The following is a 22,521-nucleotide window of genomic DNA, read 5'->3' as shown; positions in this document are numbered from 1 at the left end:
ATTTCACTTGACGTTCGAGAAACAATACTACCACAGTTATTTGCTCTAATTGAAGGAATCTTAACTTAGTGAATTAAGAAACCAAACTGCTCATCTTTCTGACCCCACAAGATACAGAGACATCAGAATTTCCACTGAAGGCATATCCCATCGGGCCCAGAAGTCATACTTAACCTGGAATAGTTTCCTGTTCTGGTAAGGCTCACAGACCAGTTTTTCCATGTTTCCACCGATGACAAACGTGAGCACCACAATGGTCATCAGTATCCAACAAAAGAGGAAACTGATTCCAACTCCGCTGGAAAACAAAACCAAAACCAAAACGGAAATAAAGTTTGGAATTCTACAGTAAACCATTCAACATTCAGGGGCACCTGGTTCAGTTGGTAGAGTGTGTGACCCTTGATCTCCGGGTTATGAGTTCAAGCCCCACGTCAGATGTAGGGAGTACTTTAAAAAAACACACAACAAAAAACTAGAGATCCAGTATTACCTGCTGGTCCTTGCTAATGCTACCTATGCAGTGTAGGAAACAGACCGAGAGCCTTTGCTCTGTGCAGGTTAAGGGACCGACCCTGCCTGCTCAGGAGGGGACAGGAAGCCATAGGCACTGGGATCTGTGGGCCGCACACACGTATTTAGGGAAGGCTTAGACTCTGCTCTCCTTGCAGCCAGCACGGTGCTTCAGACATGGTCTCTGGGGTCAGGGAGGTGAAGCTGCGGGGACACGGGGAGGGGCGGCGTTCTGAGGGGGGCACGCACCGCTGGGAGTCTGAAAGGGGCCAACGTGGCTCTGCATCCAGAGGGAGGGCTGGGGGGGCGCGAAGGCAGCCTTCGGGGGGGGCAGGCGGGGTGCACGGGACGGGACGGGGCCTGGCTGGTCCAGGAGGGCAGGCTGCTGCGGGCCTTGAAGCGCAGGAGGAACATAAGCCCGGTTCTCTCTGAGGAAGAACATTCTCGGCAGAGTGTGCACCACAGGACGGACAGTGGCGACCACTGAGGAGGCTGTTGTCAGCCCTGGGCGGTGGCCCGATGTGGCTGGAGGCAGGGGAGAGAAGTGAGACGGGAGAGGAGATGGGACAGGGGAGGCGGACCCCGCGGGATGTGCTGGGGATGCTGCGAGGAAGGGCCAGGCTGAAGCTGGGGCTTGGCAGCAGGGAAGGAGATGCCGGGGCCCAGGAAAGGAAGAGAGGTGCGACCTGGTCCTGCTCCCCCTGCCCCCCCATGATACGTGCGGGGGATGTTGGGGGGGAGTCGGCTGCGTCTGGAGCACACATATGTGGGTGCCAGGCCTGCAGGAGGCAATCAAATGCTTAGACGTGACCACTGGACCCTGGGGCTGACGCTGGAGGGAGAAGCACACTTGGGCTGGGCCTGGGGGACTTGGCTGCTGGAGGAGCAGGTGAGTAGGGCAAGCAGCACACAAGACACACAAGACTGCTAAGGAGAGTTGCAATGTAGGAAAGAAAGCACCAGGCCCACAGTCACTGAAGGGAAAACAAAGGTGTGTCTGCAGGGGGAGAGAGTGGGCAGCGGTCCCAAACACTGCAGGGAGGGCATGCACGTTCCAGAAGAAGTAAAGGAAGTCCTCTGGCTGGAAGCCTAGAGGCCACTGAGGACCTGAGGGCAGGGGAGTGGCCTGGGCAGGGCATGGAGATAAGGAAAACCAGAGGAAGCAAACACCATTATTTCCAGAAGTCCGTGCAGGGAAGGGCGTGAGAGGGAAGAAGGGGTGTTGGGAGGTTTTCTGTTTTCACGTTTAAAGAGGGGAGAGAGCAGAACATGTTTAGTGTTGAGAAGCAAGTCTAGGGGGAGGGGAAGAGGAGAAGGAGGATGCAAGAGAGGGCAGACTGACCCATGGAAGGCTTGGGGCAGTGTGCAGGGATGGGATTGGGAAACGCAGGTGGGACAGGCCCAGATGGGAGACATCCCTCTGCATGTGGCACCATATGTGTGTGGACACAGCACCACCGGCGCCTTGGGAAGTTGTTTTGGTTTTTATTTTCTTTGTGAAGAAGGTGGTAAAGCCTTCTACTAAGAGAGGGGGAACATGAGGAGGATGGATATACCAGAGTGAAAAAAGCCATTGAGGAAGGAAGGAAGGAAGGAAGGAAGGAAGGAAGGAAGGAAGGAAGGAAGGAAGGAAGGAAGGAAAGAAGGGAGGGAGGGAGGGAGGGAAGGAAGGAAAGAAGGAAGGGGGAAGGTAAGGATGGAAGAAACTTGTAGGGCTCTGAAGGATCCATTTGAGGTAGGAATAAAATTCTGTAGGGACGCCAACGTGCCCCATGGTGTGACTTTTCTCTAGGGTGCTCAGTTACTCAGGTGTAGACACAGACAGAGCAGAGTGTTGAATCTGTCTAGGTGGAATAGCCAGATCATCACTGATGATTGTACCGTCACTGGTACAAACAGGAAGGACCCTCAGAAGCACATAGGCTGATGGACTTAGAAACAACAGCCTCCCTTTCTAAGGGCATGAATCTGCCCAGTGGATAGACTTAAGGCGCAATTACAAATATTTGTCTGGTTTGGATGAAATAAATAGCAAGATCTGCTCATTGCAGGGGCCTCTCTCAGCTTGAATTTCTCTGACCTAAGAGGCTTTTGAGGTCAGGGAGAGTATAAAGAAGGGGAACACGTGTGAAGCGTATGCCAGTCACCATAGTTTAACCGTGTGCCTGAGCATGTGTGTGTATTGGAGTCACAAAAATCATCAAAACCTTTGAAAGAATGCTTCAAAACAACAAGCTACTCTAAATAGCTTATTGTTAGCATTTCCAGCCTTTGTTTCCTAAATATGCATCTATCTAGATAAAAAACACACCACACCCAAGGCCTGTCACTCAGATACAAGGGCTAATGTGTGCTCAAAGTGTTGAAAAGAAGGAGAAGTAAAACCAGAATAAGAAAAATAACATGCGGCAGCCCCGGTGGCCCAGTGGTTTAGCGCCACCTTCTGCCCGGGGTATGATCCTGGAGACTGGGGATGAAGTCCCACATCAGGCTCCCTGCGTGGGCCTGCTTCTCCCTCTGCCTGTGTCTCTGCCTCTTTCTCTCTCTGTGTCTGTCATGAATAAATAAATAAAATCTTTAATAAAAAAAAAGAAAAATAACATGCAATAGGAGTTAATTAGGATGTACACAGGCTCAGTGGTGACAGGGACTAAAAGGCTAGTGTAGCTAGACCAGAAATGAGATTTGTAGATCATATTATGATAGTTTGTCTTTATTCTTAGAGCAACAGAAAGCCACTAAAGTGTTTTAAGCAGAGGGATCACATGAGCAGATTTAGATGTTTGAAAACACTACCATGGGTGTCGGATAGAGAAGAGTTTAGAATGGTCAGTGGATGCAGGTAAATCAGTAAGAGGATACACAGTTGAGATAAAATGGTATCTTCGATTGGGGTGTTGGGAGTAGAGAAAGAGAATGGGTTGATAACATTCTTAGAATGTTAAAAAAAAAATCAATGAGATTGGTATTAAGTTAGATAAGGGAGTGGAGCCAAGGGAATTTTAAGGTTCACCTCCAAATTTCACGAAGTAGTTTAGATGTCCCAGGAAAATAAAAAATTCCCATATTGACTTGAATTCTATGTTTTTAATATCATTACCTAGAACTTCAATGTCCAAAGCTCCTAGTCACAAAGAGCTATTGAGCACTTGAAATGTCGCTACTCCAAATAAAGATGTGTCATAACTGTGCAATACACACTGAATTTCAGAGTCTTAGTAGAGAAAAAAAGAATATAGACTACACCTCAGTAATTTTATACTGATTGAAAGTTGAAATGATAATGTTTTGGATGTTATAGGTTAAATAAAACTATTAAATTTTTTTTTTATTAAAATTTTTTAAAAAAGAAAAAGAACATGCAATAAAGACTGCATGTGGCCAGTAAAAGCAAAAATATTTATTATCTGGACCTTTATAGAAACGTGTGCTGACTCCTAAATCTACACAGTTATGGTAGTGACGTGTGCATAATCTCGTGAGCTCCTGTCAATCATCTTAGGGACTCTGGTCAACAATCCAAGGTAGACAACCTGGTTACATTTCAGTGACCCCAGGATCTCTCACTCTTTGGTGGCTGACCTTGGTGTCATTCCCAATGCATCACTATTATAACTAAAAGTGCAAGAACACTTCCCTGCTTGTGATGCTTTGTCCACAGCTGGGTTCTTCTTCCTAAAAACGGATCCCCTAAAATGGAGATGACTTGGCCAAGGAGATTGTTGTGTCTTTCTGGCCCCAACTACAGCCTGACAAACTGTTTTCTGAAATATCTATGACTGTTGAACTGCCACCGGTGTGTACGTGTGGCCCATTTTGTGACACCCATGGCCATGCTGGGTATTAGCTTTTCTTCAAAGCTCCAGATAATCTGAGCGTGGTTTTGCAAGAGCTAAAACTGGAAGTTTCACAGTGGGCTTCAGTACAAGAGCTTGTTGTTTTCTTTGTACCTGGGTTAGGTCTCCTTACCTCAAGGGAGACCTTCCATGTGCCCCTGAGACAGATGTACATTCCTACTGTATCCCATCCAGTCCCTAATGTGCTCCCTAGACCCTCAGAAGACAGAGTATCAGAGCAAAGCCAGGCCTTTCTACTTTTCCTCCTGCCAGTTCTTTCACTAGGAGCCCCCTGGGAAATAAGGATTCTTGCTTGGTTTTTGAAGAGACCATGCTCTTCAATGGATGGCGTCACTGTTTTTAAGAACAGGTGGTGTTATGGTTGTAGCTGAACAAAATACACTCTTTCTTGTTCCTACAATCAAATAAATAGTTTTTAAGAGGGAATTACATTCATCTAATCAGTTTGACTACACTAACTATACTTGTACCATTTTCCTCCTTTATAATTATCCAGTTGTTTACCAGATGTCTCAAGAGACATGGAAGCACAGCAAACATGAATTCCATGCTAAGTGGTAGGTGTCAACAATGCACCTGAAGTGCATTGGCCAGCATTTTTCCTACCATGTGATAAAGCCCTTCATTCCCAAGCCATGGGCTTCCATGTGACTTTGTCTCTTCACAGATTCCTTAGTCTGCAGAGGTGAGAATTATACCCAAATTGAAGTAATTTTAGACTCCATCTCACTGCTCATGATTCCCCTGTTTCTTTTATCTTCAAAGCCAGATAGCATATATTTTGGCTTCGACTCTTAAAAAATGTGCAAAATAGAATTCTATGAGAAGTGCAGCTTTTCAGAGCAAGGTGCTCCCTCCCACCAAGCAGTTAAAAAGATGTGGTGCATAGACTCACCTTGAAACACTGACAAAACAGCCAAGTACCAGGATTAGTAAAATCTGGACATTAAACTCATTTTCTATCTAAACTATTTTGTATCTGTACACAATCTGTAATCGTGAACAGATACAAAATGGCAGGGCCATATACTCTTCCTTGCTGGGTTAATTTCTTAAGTGTAGGTATGTGAGCACACAGCCTTTTCCATGCATGGAGTGCTGTTCACTTGTGTCCGATTCTGGCAGATTCCCGTGTTGTTAGCTTCAAGGTTGTTTGGAAGGCTCTTTGTGGCTGTGTTAATGCTAATAAAAGCTGTACTCTACTGGAGGCTACGGGTTTGAGGGAAAGGCCTTACCATCATGACTCAACAGTCTAATTAATTATTGTAGTGACCCAATGTTTGAAAAAGCACGTTAATGCACAACACTTGCTGACCAGCTTCTCCCAGCCTGCTACTAGTGATACAAGCAGAGAAATGAGAACATGGCTGAGATTTTGATTCTCCGTTGCTCCATGAACTTGTTCTAAAGCTTTACCTTCCTCTCCAGCCCCATCACACACCCCGCTGCTTATTCTTGATATACTTACTGGAAAAGAAAATGTCAACTTGGAAGCCATACAGCTTCCTCTCTGAGGTGCATTCAAAGCTTCTACCTCTGCCTCCTACTTGACATTTCTGGCTCCATCTCCAGTCACACCCAGCTCATGCCCTCTGTGCTTTGTCACATCCTGGTGAAGGTTTTTTGTTTGTTTGTTTCAAAAATATGAGCTTGGGTATGAATGTCTTTGAGGTAGGGACAATTGCTCCAGTGTTCTGCAGGTTTGCCTCTCGCTGATACCCCACACCTGCTCTTATCACTAATTTAGGTTACGTGTCAAAATCCTAAGGGTGCCGGGTCAACAATCCCTTTGCTGAATCAAGTTTCCAGTTTCAAAGTAAACAAGCTAATGATACTGCTGACCACAGAGAACAGTGTTTGATACCAGGCCAATCCTCAGCAAGTTTCTGGTGAATAAATAAATGGATGGATGGAGGGAGGCAGGGAGGGGGTGGCAGGGAGAGAGAGAAAATACAACAGGAATCAAGAAAGCAAGCTTAGAAATAATTTAGCTACAGAGCAGCCCACCATCTACAGACGCTGCATTTCAGCTTGTCTATCAAAGTACAAACAATTTAGAGTTTTCTTTTACTTTTTTACACTTGGCGGGATTTCCCAAACCGACGAAAGGTACAATCACACGGGGATACCTGCTCCACTGGAACCCAGAACACTCAGCGCAGAGGCCACTGGCTTCGTGCCATCTGCTCTCCCACCTACATTTTCACCCCCCACGTGGCAAGGAAGAGCAAACACTCACACCATGAGAAAGATGCCCCCGGTGTTTGAGACGCAGCCTCGTCTGGTCGGGGTGGCATGCCGGTCATAGCCAAATGTGCCACACATCAAGCCCAGGTAATAAAAGACGACTATGAGGGTCAGCAAACAGCAGACAATCAGGCCACCCAGCCACCTGGTGAAGCAAGCACGGTGTTATTATACATAAAAGAGGTGGCACTGTTATAACACAAAAGCTGTCAGACTAGGGCTGGAGCAGGTGAGAAATACTTGGCAATCAAATATCAGATTCCCCTGTTAATTCCTCGGAGAGTAACACTGTAGTGACAGGATCCCTTCTCACCCCTAGTCCTCCAACCCAACCAGCAGGAAATTTTAATTTTTATCTTGGTTTTGAAGAACTCTGTCTCGCTCACTGGTCGGGAGACGATTGCTTCCTTCTGTTGTTTCATTTCTGTGGGGCTCCTAAAGCAGGGTTTACCCAGGTTCTCCAAAGCTACTGATAACCGTACCCCTTCAGATCTGTAAGTCCTGTCAAGGTCCCCGATGCTGTGAGCACTTGTTATAATGATGACGAGATGTGGACAGATCATGACTAGATAACAGATAAAGAAATATCAGGCTCTTTTCCCTGGTCTTTCTCTAAAATGCTTGGTAGTTGCAAGAATTATTAGGGAAAGGGGGCATCGTGTTCTTTGCTGAACCAGAAACTCTACATGGGGAGTGCGCTGAATACTTTAGAATTTACAAGCATCCTAAATCAAGTGCCTGTAGAATACAAATCTCAGTTTTGTAATGGTCCTGTGAGACATTTTAGGATAATGGATCCTCAATTAGGTCTTAGTGGCATTCCCGGAATGAACAACAACCTTTTCCAGGAGCTGAGGAGCATTCAAGGCTAGAAATGCTTCCCAATCTTTAAAACACTAAAAAATAAAGAATTTAGTTCTGCGACAAAAACTGCCACTGAAGCTTTTAATTAAATTAAGAGCAATTTTGATAATTATAATAGCCACCTGCACCCATTCTGTGGCATTTCGTTCCAGACACTGGAACCATGAGCCATGGAACCTCAGAAATCTTTTGCAGTTAATACATGCTTCATCTGCTTGGTTAGATTTCCTTTAAAAATAAGCTTCTAGTTCTCAGGGCAGGGGGAGCCCGTCGTATAGACAGATAATTGTATCAATCTTTCCATTTGTGAAACTCTAACCTCTAATGATATTGTAAATTCATTGAGAAAGGGTCTGTCTTATGTTTGTCCTGACACCTGCTGGGATGGCCTAGCCGCAGTAAGAAAATGTCTTCATGATTACAGGGTAGTAATTAAGAGCATAGTCAGATGGGAGTTGAAAACCCATCTCTGCTACATTGCTGCTGACCTTGTGAAGGTTATTCCTCTCCTCTGAGCTTCAACTTGTCTGTGAAACAAGGTTACAAATAGGACACAACACGGCAGATTTTTTTTGTTTGTTTGTTTTTTTGAGTATTATGAGATATCCCACGAAACACACTTTGGAGGGCACAATGCAACTGTTTGTGAAATGCTAGCAATTATTGTTAGCATTTTATTATTTATCTTGGGGTCTTACATAACAAATACCAGAATAGGAAGAAAAGTCTCTGGAATCTCCATGAGTTTGGGCTGTAAGAATGATTCTGAAAGTGATGGGTGGTGGGGCTGAGCCTTTCAGAGAGGAGAGCACATCTTATCTCATGTGGTCCTTGAAATTCCTCAAGTCTGTGAGTCCATGGCTCCCTAGCACTCCCGCCTGAGATGTCCACTGTCGTCTCCAGGGCCAAACCCCACTGCTAACATTTTCTAATGCAGCAATCAACAGCTGAGGACCACAGCTGCTTCCCTGAGCTCTTGAGCAATTTACTCGTTTCAAGGAAAATCTTTCTGTGAGAACAAAGCTCTACATGTTTATTTTTTAAGCCAATGAAAAGAAGAATATTATTCAAATGCTCTCCTTAATTACTTTCGGGCTTTAAAATAATTTTACATGTGTTAGATAGTTATGACTAAGATTCTAGAAGCCATTAATGATGTCAAAATGGCAAGTTACTGACTACTAGGCTCAAGAACTTTCTTGAGCCATTTTTAAAAAATACATAATATATGAGTTTGCATACCATCCTTGTGCAGGTCCATGCTAATCTTTCTTGTCTAGTTCCAACTTTAGTATATGCACTGCCAAAGCGAGCACTCCAACTTTTTAAATAAACATAAACTAGGGTTAACACCTATCGGGCTATGGGCTCTTTGTACGATCTTCTCTCATAAGATGATGATCCTAGTTATCATATCAGATTTCTATTCTGTTCCAGAGCAAGGTTAGCTCTCTAGTTTGCCAGCTCCAGGGGGGCACTCACCTGTACGAATCATACTCTTCCAACGTGGGCAAATTGCGGTGAATGTAAGTTTCAGTGTCATTAATATAACCTATGAAATCTGACAGCTTATCCTGAATAGGAATCTGTTCGCTCATATTTTCAATATCTGAGCCAAGGGAATTCAAGGTCCTTTTGACATCTGAAAACAAATATATCCAGGTTATGCATTTTCAAAACTACGGGGAAACAGAAACTTTGTTTTTGGAACAAAAATGAAGAGCTTCAACCACTTTTTGAGTTTTCCCCATGTTATGTATGTGTTTCAAACGTGGAAAGGTTCTACAACAAGCATGAATGTAGCCAAGACCATCAAAGAGCAATTACTTAACAAAACGGCAAGCTATGAGCGTTGACTTTTAATGACATGGTGCTGAAGTCAAGCCAGAGTTTTCCTCTGCTACTTATTTCACTAAAGAAATAGAATGAACCTTGGTGACTAAAACATATGGCATGCCTACCACAGACCAGGCACTTTTATAAATGTTAACTCATTTATCCCACTGGGGTAGATATTCTTATTCCTATTTTATGAAGTGAGCCAGAAGGCTATTGAGGTTAAACTACTTGCCTATAGGTCTTTTTTTTTTTCCAGAAAGTGCTAGAAATAGGATTGAACCCCGGGTTTGTCTAACTCCAAAGCTTCGGTTAAATGATTTTGGAAAAAATAAATTTAATAAGGAATAGCATTCAGGAACACTATAATTCACCAGGAACCATTTTTTGAACAAGCGAGCCCCGGGCGACATTTTTGTTCAAACTGTATGTGACTCCTACAAATTAAGACTTGTTAAAGTACACCTGTGTCTCTCATATGTAGATAGCAATGTATTCCCAGTGGTCAAAGAGTTTCTTAGTAACATCCATCCTAACCTTTCTGAGAGAAGATAAGTTCTAAGTTTCTGGGAAGTGTGTCCACTGTGACAAGTCCTGGGATCAAGGTTACCTAGGACATGGGCATCACCTAACTCAGTGCTCACACAGGTATGAAGTTGCCACTATCCACAGTGATTCTTGACACAGATGTCCTAAGAACGTGCTAATCAGTTAAGTGTTCACTGATCCTGAAAAGGGAGATAAATCTCTTTGCAGCAGCAGAGACAAGGTGAACTGTTCTCACAATGTGATCCCAGGGCTCCTGGTGAATTTCGGATGGCAGATGGTTGCATGAATCAAATGGAATTACATAAGATGGTGGGGATCTTTTTCAAAGTGTGTTGTTCACACAGAGCTCCTAGGAGAAGACTACCCACAGTGTCTCAATTCTCTTCCACCTGTGTCCAAAAGCCTGAGGATCCTCAACAAGGTGACTTGGTGGATCTCTTCTTTACCTCTAGGATTTTTGGGAGTTTGAGAGATGTGGTTTGCAGACTCTCCCTCACCTATGAACATTCCCTAGAATCAGAAATAGGTTTTTTCTGCTTCTCAGGCTGTCCTGCCCTCCCATATGACAGAACTCCCTGGCCCTGCCAGCTTGGGTGACCATCATGGCCGGCGTCCTCTCTCCCCAAATACTTCCCTCGGGGTCTAGTTTAGATGTTGCTTCCTCCAGGAAGCATTCCACTAGCCTTTCCCACCTTGGATCCCTTGCACATACCTTGTCATGTCTCTAGAGTGTGGGAAAATGCATCTGTTTACATGCCCAGCTGAAGGGCCGGCAGGGATCATGCTTTATTCATCTCCCACCCCCTAAGCCCAGCAGAGCCTGGCACACAGTAGGCACTCAAGATATGTGTGCAGGGTAGGGCCGAGTGATCAAAACATGGGAGCAAAGGGTTTTTATTTTTTTGGAAAGACATGAAAATAAGCAATGGATATTCAGGCTAATGGAGTTGATACCCGCCCAGACCTGGGAAAACTCTGGCTTGTGTTTAGGCAATGACACTGTGTGCAATGGACCTCGCTCACGCATACTGCACACCTTGCTTTGCCAGACTTACAGGGGAGGGCTGCATGTATTGGCAGAAGAGGTCCAGAAAGGGGGAACAAAAAAAAAGTAAACACAGAAATTAGTAAGCAGGTGGCTATCAGACACACAGCATGTGTTAGCCTTCAGAGGCTAGCATAGGAAACTGAGAACTTCATCTTTAATATCCTAATATTTTAAAGTAGAATCTTAGGTGAAACAAAAAGGAACCCACAAAACATCTAAAGCACTATGTGAAATGCTTTTCACCCGAAGCCTTAATGGATTGAGAGAACACTATTACAGGAAAAAAAATCAAATATTTCTAACACAACATTTTAAAACTGCTTGGTCAACAGATAAAAGGAAGCACAGGGAAGATGATTTAAAAGGAGAAAAATCTCATATAGCTTCAGAGATTTCTTCTTTAAGCAAATAACCCACGTCGATTGTCATTGCTACACAAAAAACTGTTTACACCTCACTCTTTCTCTGCACATTTACCCCAAATATCATAACCCAAATACAGTGTGATTCAATCATTTAAGACTAGTAGAATTCTCCCAAATATCAGTCTTGCTTCTCCAAAATCATAAGCAACCTTAAGAGCCTAAGATACCATTACAGCAGCATTGGAAGGCAGATAAATATTTTCCTAAAAAGACAAATCCTTATACATAGTATCCCTGGGAAAACTTTTTTCACTTTTTTTTAAAGAAAATATAATAACCTACAGTTTTCCCCCAGTGAAACCAATCAAAGTGTGACCTCCCTAGTTCATCTATGGCTGTCCTTAGCTTTGACAGTTCATGACAACGACAAGGACTCATCACTACAGTGTGGCCCTTGATCTTGCAGCCTCCACCTAGCAGGATGATATTAATCAGAGTTCAAGAGGATTATTATTTCTTAAAATCTAAATCACTGTGTGAAGATGGCACATTTAGAAAGCTCTGATGCTCATTTAATTTTCCAGATTAGTGAGAGATTATTTTTAAGAGGGGGAAAAAGTATAGTTCTTAACAATATGATTTTTTTGGTATTAATTATCTAATTCTTAACACAGAGAGAAACAAAATGAGTTCAAACTCTGATTCTCACCTGATACGATGTCTGTGGTTTGATTTTGCACCATCTCAGGAATATCATTAAAGGATTTATAGCCCTAGAAAATAGTTCAAAGTAAATTGATATACATAGTGAGTAGAAAGGCAATTAACAAGTACTCAGTTTTCAGCAAAGTGTGGAATAGAGAAGCAAAGTAATAATGTTAACAGTCATATTAAGCCTGAAATCATAACCATATGGCCATCAAAAGATCACTAAAAAATTCCCCTTTAGAGAGGGCTTTCTCTTTAAATTGTATCTATCAAAGATCCTGCTAAAAGTCTTCTGCTTTTAAACTTTTAACTCATGTCATCTATACTAGCATTTCTCAATGGGGGGGAGGGGATTTTGTCCTCCAGGAGACATTCGGCAATGTCTGGAGATGTTCTGGTCATCACGACAGTGGCCCTGGGTGATCAGGGACCTGGGTGTTAGTAAATAGCCCAAAAACATGGGACAACCTCCACCACAGGAAATTATCAACAATGTCAACAGTGCTGATGTTGAGAAGCTCTGATCTGTACAATGATCCTCATGCAGGTAGAAAGTGAGTTTCCAAAACAAGAGTCAGTTTGTTAACGAAACAAGAGTCATGGCAGTTAACTAAGTCTAGTCTCACAGAACACACAGCTTATAGAGGATACACATTTTAGTGAGACTAAAGTGAAAACAAAAACAGCCAAGCCAAGCTATGTCATTTTGGGGCTAAATCTGGGATAAGAAGATGTCATTATTTCCAAGTAATTCAACTGAACAGACAGCGTTTCCTCTGGAAGTGGTTTATTTTGTGTTTCTTAGCTGTCTGCTGGTGTATTTAGCCATCTGCTGGGGAACACTGTATCAATTACAGCTTGTTATGGACTGAATGTCTGCATAGCCCTGCCTCCTGTCCCTGGCATCACACACTGAAATCCTAATCCTGAACATGAGTGATGGTATGAGGAGGTGGGGCCTTCTGGAGGTGATTAGGTCAGGAGAGTGAAGCCTCTTGAAGGGTCTCTTGCTAGAACTCGATCGTGCTGACCCCCTAATCTTGGACTTCCAGCTGCCAGAACTGAGAAATAAATTTCTCTTGTTGAGAAGCTACCCAGCCTGTGATAGGCTTTTAGAGCACTCCGATCTAGGTTATAGACGTTATAAGATTTATGGTGCCAGCAAGTGTACAGTTTGGCATGGTAACGTCAATGCCAGGAAAAGAACATCCACCACTTCTGTTTCCTCAGCGGTAACTAAGCTACCAGCACACGGGTGCTTGTTGGATTAGTGTACACCTGACCCCTCTGCATTTATCTGCATTTGGACTTGTGGTGGTCACTCACTGTAAGAGGTTTTATGGCCGAAGGGGCCTTACAGATCTCCTGGGTCAAGTCCCTCATTTAACAAATGAGGGGACACTGGAATGGAAAGACCAAGAGTTTCTCATGACTTGTTGGAGGTGATGTTTAATTTTGTCAGTAAGTAGGTGTTTAATAGATAACTGATGATCTTTTTATACCCATGCTCAAAGTCAGAGTCAAGTGCCCTGCAGGCCCAGGGCACTCTCATCAAATCATAATCTACAAAGGAATATTTATTGTGCACTCAACATATAGGCTAAAGAAACAGCAATAACTGGTAGGCTATCAGGGAAATAATGATGTGCTAGACCAACATAGCTCTTGTTCTTTTTAGGGTTTACACTCCAGTGGGACGATAGAGACATTAAAGCAATAATTGCAGTCATGAGGACATTAACAAAGAATATGTGTGGTGCTGGAAGAATGTATTTAAAAGGATGTGACTTGGTCAAGATGCCCAGGAAAGGCTTCATTGAGAAAGCGATACTGGGGGCACAAGGGTGGTTCAGTTGGCGAAGAGTCTGACTCTTGATTTTGGCTCAGATCATGATCTTGGAATGGTATGATGGAGCCCTATGTTAGCTTCTGAGCTCACAGGGGAGTCTTTTTTTAAAATATTTTATTTATTTATTCATGAGAGAGAGAGAGAGAGAGGCAGAGACATAGGCAGAGGGAGAAGCAGGCTCCATGCTGGGAGCTCAATGTGGGACTTGATCCTGGGACTCCAGGATCACGCCCTGGGCTGAAGGCAGGCACTAAACCACTGAGCTACCCAGGCATTCCCACAGGGGAGTCTACTTGAGATTCTCTCTCTCCCTCTCCCTCTGCCCCTCCCCCTACTTACGTACACACTCTCTCTCTCTCTCTCTGTCTCTCAAATCAATCAACCAATCAATCTAGAAAGTGATACTGAATACTTTAAGAAGCTAGTACTTGGTAGCCTAAGTAGCGAGGTGAAGGAGAGAATGACAGACATAGCCCTCAGCATGTGTGAATGAGCAGAAGGGGGAGGAGACAAAGCAACAGGACTGACTCATGCAGAGTGGGAGGGCACCTTGCGTCAGAGTCAGTATGGGGTTCAGCACTACACCCACCAGATTCTGAGTCCCAGAAAGGCAAGATCATGTTTTGCTTTTTATCTCCAGCATGGTGCTTTGCACACAACGGATGCTTGATACAAATTTCTTGAAGTGGAATGAGCAAAATTACCTGGAGGATAATTGTTAACAACACCCTTCTTGGCAAAATTTTGGCACCCTTTTCAAAATTTCACACTTTTTTGCAGTTACTTCTTTTCTTATGTACTAGTCTACCCTTTAAAATGCCGTAAAACAAACTACTGTAATTTTTTTTTCTAAAAAACATACCTTTTGGACCAGGCTGGACAAATCTGTTTGAAGAACATTATTAATATTATCAATTTGCTTATCCAAAGATGGGAGCTGAAAATTCATAAAACAAAGTATAAGGCAAGGTGGTTACTAGCAACATTATTTGTCATAAAAAAGGGAATCATCTTATACCCAAGTCCCAAAGTCCCAAATGTTATATGGTATGATTTAAATTTCTTTTGAACAACAGACTGTTATTTGGGGAAAAAGATATTTAGCTTAGAGGATACTCTAAGCTAAAGTAAGTATACACATATTCTATAGGCATTACATTTTAGATGTTTGGAGCATTCCTGTTGCAGTTGGCAAAAATTGGGGAAAGAAACTTAACACAGATCAAATGTGTGTGACCTATAATTTCAGATACTGAATACTGTTGAGTAAAATTGTAAACAACCTTTAAAAAAATATGTTTAAAAATAATACAGCCAAGTGGGTGAGTGGTCTGGAATACATTTTTCGTTTACAGCATTGTATATGGATTTACAGTGTTCTCTTGCCAAGACAGGGACAAACGTCATGGACCTTCTGACATGATGTGCCAAGAAGGACACAATATCACTCTTGTGATATTCCTGGCAAATATGCATAACTCAAATCTAATCATGAGGGAACACAGATAAACTTAAATTGAAGGTCCTTCTATAAAATAAATGGTCGATGTCAAAAAGGAGAATAAGAGGCAGTGGACTGTCCCAGATTGAAGGAATCAAACAGACATGACAGCAAAAGACTGTGTGCGACCCTGGAGTGGTCCTTAGACTGGAGAAAGAAAAAACAGCTATAAAGTCAGTTTTTTAGGAAAATCAGCAAAATTTGAATATAAACCATGGATGGTACTATTGGGTCAGTGTTACATGTCCTAATTTTGAGAACTGTAGAAAGGTTGTGTATGGTTAGAAAATGTACTGAAATATTTAGGGGTAAAAGGACATAGTTTGCAACCTACTGCCAAGTGATTGAGAAAAACACAAAATACATAGTATTTTATACATAGAAATGATAATGTGAGTAGATGGTAGCTACACAGGTTGATAAACAGATACAATATGATAAAGCAAATGCAGCAAAAGGCTGGCAATTGGTGACTCTGGGTAAAGAGTGTAAACAGGGTTCCTTGTACCATTCTTGCAAATTTTCTGTGTGCTTGAAAGGACACCAGAATAAAAAGTTAAACCCAAAAGACCTGGTCTCCAAAAATTTTTTAATTTAATTTTTTGATCTGAAACAATTTAAATGCAAGTGAAGATCCCAGCCTCTGAAAAGCCATGCACTGATGACCACAGTGATGGTGGTAGATTCATACACAAAGAGGCTGAAGGAGAAGGATCTGCATAATATTGACCCATGAGATAGGAAGTGAGAAGAGTACGGCCATACTAAAATATTGTTTTATAAAAGATGTGGCACATATACACCACTATCTTGATACATTAAATATCATAAATAGACATGATTATTTTATCTATATCTTAGCTTAAGTTCTCTTTGTTGAGTTGTTTCTTTATATATTCAAGTTGCTCTAAATTCTTTTTTCCCCATAATTTTCTCTTTGGAATATGGGGAACTACCTTATATTTAGGCATACATAGTTAATACACTACAAATGTCATTTGAAAATATATTTTAATTTTTAGAGGTCTACAAAAATGCATTCTGCTCCCTTTTTTCTTTTTAAGGCTGAATTCATTCTGGTCAGTTCCACCAAATCAACTGCAGAGAACACTTAAGGAGAGGTTTCCCATTATTCCTTCTCTCCTGCTGCAGCCATGCCAATGTGGCAATTATAGAACCAGGGAGGCCAGCGGAGACCCAAGCCACCATACATCTGACAGGTGTCCCAATGACACTGCACTGTAGCACCTCCTCACCTGACCCAGGTTGGTATTGTCATCCAGTTGGCCTAGAGACATTCTGATGTTGTTGCAAGTTGTAGCCACTGGAGGGACAGAGCACATGGGATCATTGAGTGATTGCTCCAGATTCCTTTTAACATCACTGAGGCTGGTGTTCAGTTGTGCAGTTGACATCTTCAGCTCCTTTAAGGTGTTGTTCACGTTCAACAGGGCTTCTCTGGTCTCTTTGATTGCTGTAGAGACACACCTTGCTTCAGAATAGAGGCACCCACTTGGCTGGCAATGGTGAAATTCCTTCTAATCTACAAAGTACCCTTAAAGAACTTGAGCTGGGCTTAGACATTGGAAGGCAACCAGAGGATCCCTCTAGGAGAATACAGGACATTGTTGGCCTCCTTGCCCTGCTACCTTAGCCAGCTCAGCTTTCCTGCCTGAGGCCTTTCAGACAAGAAGAAGGAGCAAGAACTAACCCAGCAATGCAAGGGGGACACCTAGGTGCAGCATTAACTGGCCAGCACAAGAACGGCAATGGCAGGACAAAGCATCACTACCCTAGAATTGTCCAGCGTTGAAGAGGCCAGCCCAGACAAGCTAGCACCTTCAAACCCAAATAGTTTTAACCCCACGTAAAAACTGATCACACCCAGATATAGCTTAACTATGGAGCTTCAGAGAGCTGGAATTAAACAGAGCATGGTTTTGGATTCACGCAAGTCTAGGTGTAGATCCCAGCCTTGCTACTCACTGGTCACTGGAAACAGATTCCTGAAAGATTTTTAGCAATTTTCTCATCTGAAAATGGTGAAACCACCACCACATGCATCATGGAATGTGGGCATTAGAATGATCGGATTGAGATTCCTCAATGGCAGTGAATCCATCTGTTTTATTTGGGAAGCCTCACAGCCCAGGATACATTCTTATGCTAGGAAATCCTTGATAATTGTTTGGTATCCTCCTCACTTTTCTGAGGTGTAGAGCTGTGTATTCATGACCAGGGAGGTAACGAATTACAACTCTTTTCCACAGTGACTTAAAGCCACAGCAGTAAAAGATGTGAAATTTAAATCAGAGGGCAGTGGTTTTCTTCTAAGCCAGCAAGTCTTCCAGGCTCACAGAACAGATGGCAGAGCATCAAGCCACACTTGGGTGTTGCAAGGAAAAGTGTGAATGCCCTTAAAAGTCAGTTTCCCCAACTTTCCCTGGCAACCTCATAAAAACTGAGTGCTAAAGCAGCACGTACATGCACACGCATGTGCACACACGCATGCACACATGCACACATATGCAATTTAATGCCTCGTGTTGTGGGATCTCGCCTGAGGTCTTATCCCAATTCTGTGATCACCTTGTTATAGCATCTTTAGCAAACTCTTACACCTCGGGGGGATCTCCTCTGTAAATTGGGAAGCTGGTTGGGTCATCTCTTGGTTACTATGAGAGCTGATGATTCTAGGCCAAGTCCTGGCAGGTCTGCTCTTAAGAGGTGCATTGCCTGTGTCACCCAAGATGGCACCGCAGCCTAACTTTGATGGTTTACCATGAGACCTGAGGACGCTTCCAGGATTGGATGGTATGACCACTGGCCCCAAATTCTGTCACCTTATCTAGATATGAAATCTTAGCATCTGCTTCAGTCTTTCCTCTTGAATTGTGGCCCAGTCATGTCTTAACAGTATTGGAGATATAATATTTAAGACTCTGTCAGAGAATCACTCTGGGTGTCAGTTTTTCATCTCTTGCATCTACCTCCCAGAATTATCAGCAAAGCATGGCTCATTTTAGAGGCTCAGTGAATGTCTACTAGAAACAAAGAACAAGGTTGCAGCTAAAAACACACAACAGAATGCAAGGGAGTGTACCAAAGTACGCCTCCCATCACACAACACATGCTTCACATTTTAATGTAGTCTACCTCTCATAGTCCTTTCCATTTTAAGATAAGGTATTTTAAGGCAAGAGACAAGCAACAACAGCCTAGAATGATGGGTGAAATTGATGGCCCAGAATACACGTGTCCATTTAAGCACAGTCTACAGACATCCCGGGTTATGGTAAATATTTTGTCATGTGCCAAGAAAGACTCGGAGGTAATACACATATATTTTTTTCCAAAGGCTTCAAAGTATTTGATGTCTATAAAATATCTACTGGGTTACAACTCTGGGAGTCATTCCAGACTTAGCAAGATCACATATATTATGTATCTGAAGTCAGTGGAAAGATATTTCAGATTCTCAATTTTAGTTGATTAACATTTTACCAGCTCATAGCACATTTCCTTTGTGGGTCCTGATCTGCAGCTCAAATAAGATTTACACGAATCATTTTGCATGTTTCTGCTCTCTCCAAAGCCACTAAACATGTAAAGCCTCAAAGGATTTTTAGCAAAAATTTTGTCAAAGCATCAATTCTCAGCCTTTTGGCTAAGACCCAGTATAGGATCTGTTCTTAACAATTTAATATCTGATATGTCCTCTATCTGAGGACAACACATTAAATAGTTTTTTGGAGTGGGGAGATGGAATGAGAATTTCCTCCATCGGCTCCACACATTGACCTGGTATCCAGTACCTCCAGGAAGGGTGCACCCTTTCAAGGACAAAAAAAAAAAAAAAAAATTGTCAAAGCAGTTTATTAATCATATTATAAGAAGTTCTGGCAACACCAGGGGCTGAACTTTAACTTGTTCAGGCTATTTAAAAAAAAATAAAACTTTAACATTAATGTAGGAAGCCCTGAAGCAACAACTAAAATCTGTTTTAGTTGTCTCTAATCCAAAAAAAGGTATAATTCAAACATTAAAAATTGGGCAAATCATGGGTTAAAAGTAAAGGTACACAGCAACCACACTGCATCATTCATGTATTTTCGCACAGAATTTAGCATCACATGATTTTGGAGCTGGAGATCTTGAAAGACAAATTTTCCAAATGCCTGGAATCATCCTGTGGCTGTACGAGCTCCTGAACTCTAGATTTCTAACTCCTCCTCCAAAGTTACTCTGTGCTGTCTTGCCATGGACAGTACAGAAGCACCCTACATATTAATACTCAAATGGTGTTCGTACCCAAATACCATCTAGTGTGGACCAGGCTGCACAGGCTTCATAGTCAGAACTGCATCTGAATCCCAACTCCACCACTTCTTGGCTACCTGGTCTTGGTTACTTGATCTCTGAGCCTTACTGCCTTGAGTTGGTAAAATGGAGGTGACTGTACTGATCACACAGAACTCTTGTGAGTACTAACAGGATTTAGGAAAAGCACCTGACATGTGGCAGGCCCTCGACACTCAAAAGTTTTCTAAATATTACTTTATGGCTAATGATTTCTATAAATACTTGCTATGGCCTTTGTTGGTTGACATCTCAGAAACCATGTCCCCTGACTCCTGTGCTTCAGCAGACCTGTGTTTGGATGACACATGTCCCACTTCTCATTTAAGGAGTGGGCCCTGGATATCCTCAGCCAGCCCATCTCCCCTGGGTCACACTGGTGACCACAGATGGCTGTGGAATCCCAGGTGGCCCAACTGGAGAGAAATCTGGTTGAGGAGGAAGAGCAATGTGGCTGGTGTTAGCCCTCTTGCAATTACAAGGGGAGTTTGTGTTAGAATGATACAGGCATTGTAGGGAACAGCTTGGTGGAAAGAATCTCACCACTAGATCAAGCCTTACCTGAAGCCAGTGTTAGTTACAAGAGCAAATAATCCCCTTAGTTGAAAGCCAGATAGAGACAGATTTTCCATATGTGTTGGGGAAATGACACATGATTACTCAAAAGATGCTCCTAAGAGAAGAGCCATAACTGGAGACATTTGATTGTAAAGGTCACAGAGCCAGCCCAACTCATCATTAATCCCTTGGTGAAGTGCAAATATGTGAAACTATAATGAGGGGACATGGAGGATAATCAGCAAGAGTGATGGCGAAGACGTGAGAAGTGCAGGTTCAGTATCTTACAGGAGTGATGACTCTCCCAGTGGGCCCCCCACCTCCTTTCACAGTCTGTTCCTGTTGGTTGGTTAAATAATACCTCCTGCTAGCCACAGGACTCAGCAAGGCAGTGAGGGGCTCCTTGACGGTGTTGTCGAACTCCTGAAGCAGCTAAATTTGGAACCGCCATACTCCACTTTCTTGTCGTGTGTGCTATATTTCCTGCTGTTTAAAACACTTAAAGGATCTTTGGCATTGATATCACAACAATGGCACCTCCAAAAGATCTCTAAGTATCAGAATTATCTGCAAAATTCCCAAAGCAAATGAAAACAGCTATAATCTGATTTGAATAGATAGATAAATCCACGAAGCGCATGAAGGGCAACTAAAAAAAACCCAAAATCAAATGACTACAGACATAAAGTAAAAGATCAGGAAGCTTGTAAAGTCAAAGGAGTTGCCTAGCAACTGAAGCAGGATGATGAATGAAAGAATATAATCCATTTCTACTCCATAATCAGCGAAGTAACAGTATCCTACACTTAGAAAATTAAGGTAAGGTCTGCCAGCCTTTATTCGTTCAAGAAATGACAATCTGCTCCAAGCCAGACACTGTACTGGGTGTCTCCAGACACAAGCCAGGGGAATTAAGACATGAACAAAATCAACAGGTCTCGTCCTTAAGGAGCTCATTGCCTAACAAAGAGGGGCAATGCTGTAAATACTACAAATGAGCCATATTTTAGAGTCATAAAGTAAGGAACAGAAATCAGGGGGCTGTCGTGCTCTATTATGGGCAAAGGAGGAGATGAGACATGAGGAGAAGCTTGTAGACAACAGAGCACTTCTCTGTGGTCTGGTAGGTAGGTGAGATGCTGTCAGAAAGAGCCTGTGGCATTTCAGGCCAAGGAAGCACACCCAATACAAGGGTCTGAGAGAGAATTATGCCTGCAGAGATCTGCAGGAGAATAAACACTGAGATTCATGGCTTGGAAGGAAAGGTTTAGGGGTTGGAGGGTTGAGATGGGAAGTGGACTAGAGGGATAGGCAGGGACCAGGTATGGAAGGAAGGAAGGGAAGAAAGGAGAAAGGAAGGAATGAGGAAAGAAGGAGCTACATGTAAAAATCTAAGAGGAAGGCAGGAGGCATGGGTATTTGTAGTCACATCCCTTCTGTGGGCCTCAGTTTCCTTGCATTGGAAGGACACGGTTGGTGATGAGGAGAGCAGGGGCCAGGGAGGTATCTAAGGCATCCATGGCAGAGGACGCATCTTCCAGGTGTAGTAGTTCCACTGCTGGGTCAAGGTGAAGAGCAAGGGATGACTAATCAGTTGGTTAAAATTAATTTTACCGACTCCTGGCCTGTTCTGTGTACCATCTATTTTCGTACATCCATCTGAGTCTTTTAACTCTACGGAGGGGACGAGGGTGGCAGGGAGGAATGCCAAAAGGAACAGGCTTAACTTTCCAGCTTCTACACAAGTCCTTCCTTTGTGGACTGTTTTGTCGGGAATCCTGGCTCACGACAGTAAAATTCACAGTGGCAGGATGACAAATGCGATACGTAGATGAAATTATTCTATCAGATGCTGAACACAGATATCGCCTCAACATTTGGAAGAGCCTAGGAGTCTTATTTTCATTGCAACTGAATATGTTGTTTCTTAAAATCAGCACATCTGCTCCCTTAAATCATCAACAGTGGGTCGGAAGATACTGCTCTATATTCCTCTTTTCTAAAAGTTGTTCTTTCCAATGCGGGGGGCGGGGCAGGAAAGAGTAACCAATAGACATACCCAGAGACCAATAGACATACCCAGAGACCAATAGACATACCCAGAGACCAATAGACATACCCAGAAACTCTAGGTTACTCATCTTCTATAGCAAGAGTCGACAACCTTTTTCTGCAAAGGGCTGATGGGAAATATTGTAGGCTTTGTGGGCCACAGGGTCCCTGCTGCAACTGTCCGTAACTCTGTGGTCAGTCACCGTGTGGAAGGA

At 43.0% G+C, this 22,521-nt stretch overlaps 1 protein-coding gene and 2 non-coding genes across 3 annotated transcripts in view; 1 reads left to right on the top strand and 2 right to left on the bottom strand.

The window, feature by feature from the left end:
- The window catches only part of PROM1 (prominin 1), a 101,223-nt gene that overhangs the window by 20,592 nt on the left and 58,110 nt on the right, over positions 1-22,521 (bottom strand). Inside the window, 6 exon segments of the mRNA NM_001314109.1 lie at positions 175-298; positions 6,610-6,762; positions 8,964-9,123; positions 11,989-12,052; positions 14,699-14,773; positions 16,594-16,811. Of these exon segments, the coding sequence (NP_001301038.1) occupies positions 175-298; positions 6,610-6,762; positions 8,964-9,123; positions 11,989-12,052; positions 14,699-14,773; positions 16,594-16,811 (794 nt within the window).
- LOC119871322 lies at positions 8,695-8,797 on the bottom strand. The gene has a single exon (XR_005357435.1). It is a non-coding gene; the product is annotated as a U6 spliceosomal RNA (small nuclear RNA).
- LOC119871364 lies at positions 18,985-19,174 on the top strand. The gene has a single exon (XR_005357477.1). It is a non-coding gene; the product is annotated as a U2 spliceosomal RNA (small nuclear RNA).

Source organism: Canis lupus, chromosome 3 (genome assembly GCF_011100685.1).
Source record: "Canis lupus familiaris isolate Mischka breed German Shepherd chromosome 3, alternate assembly UU_Cfam_GSD_1.0, whole genome shotgun sequence".
Classification (NCBI taxonomy): Eukaryota; Metazoa; Chordata; class Mammalia; order Carnivora; family Canidae; genus Canis; species Canis lupus.
Note: the sequence above shows the minus strand (reverse complement) of the source record. Positions and strands in the feature narration are given on the sequence as shown.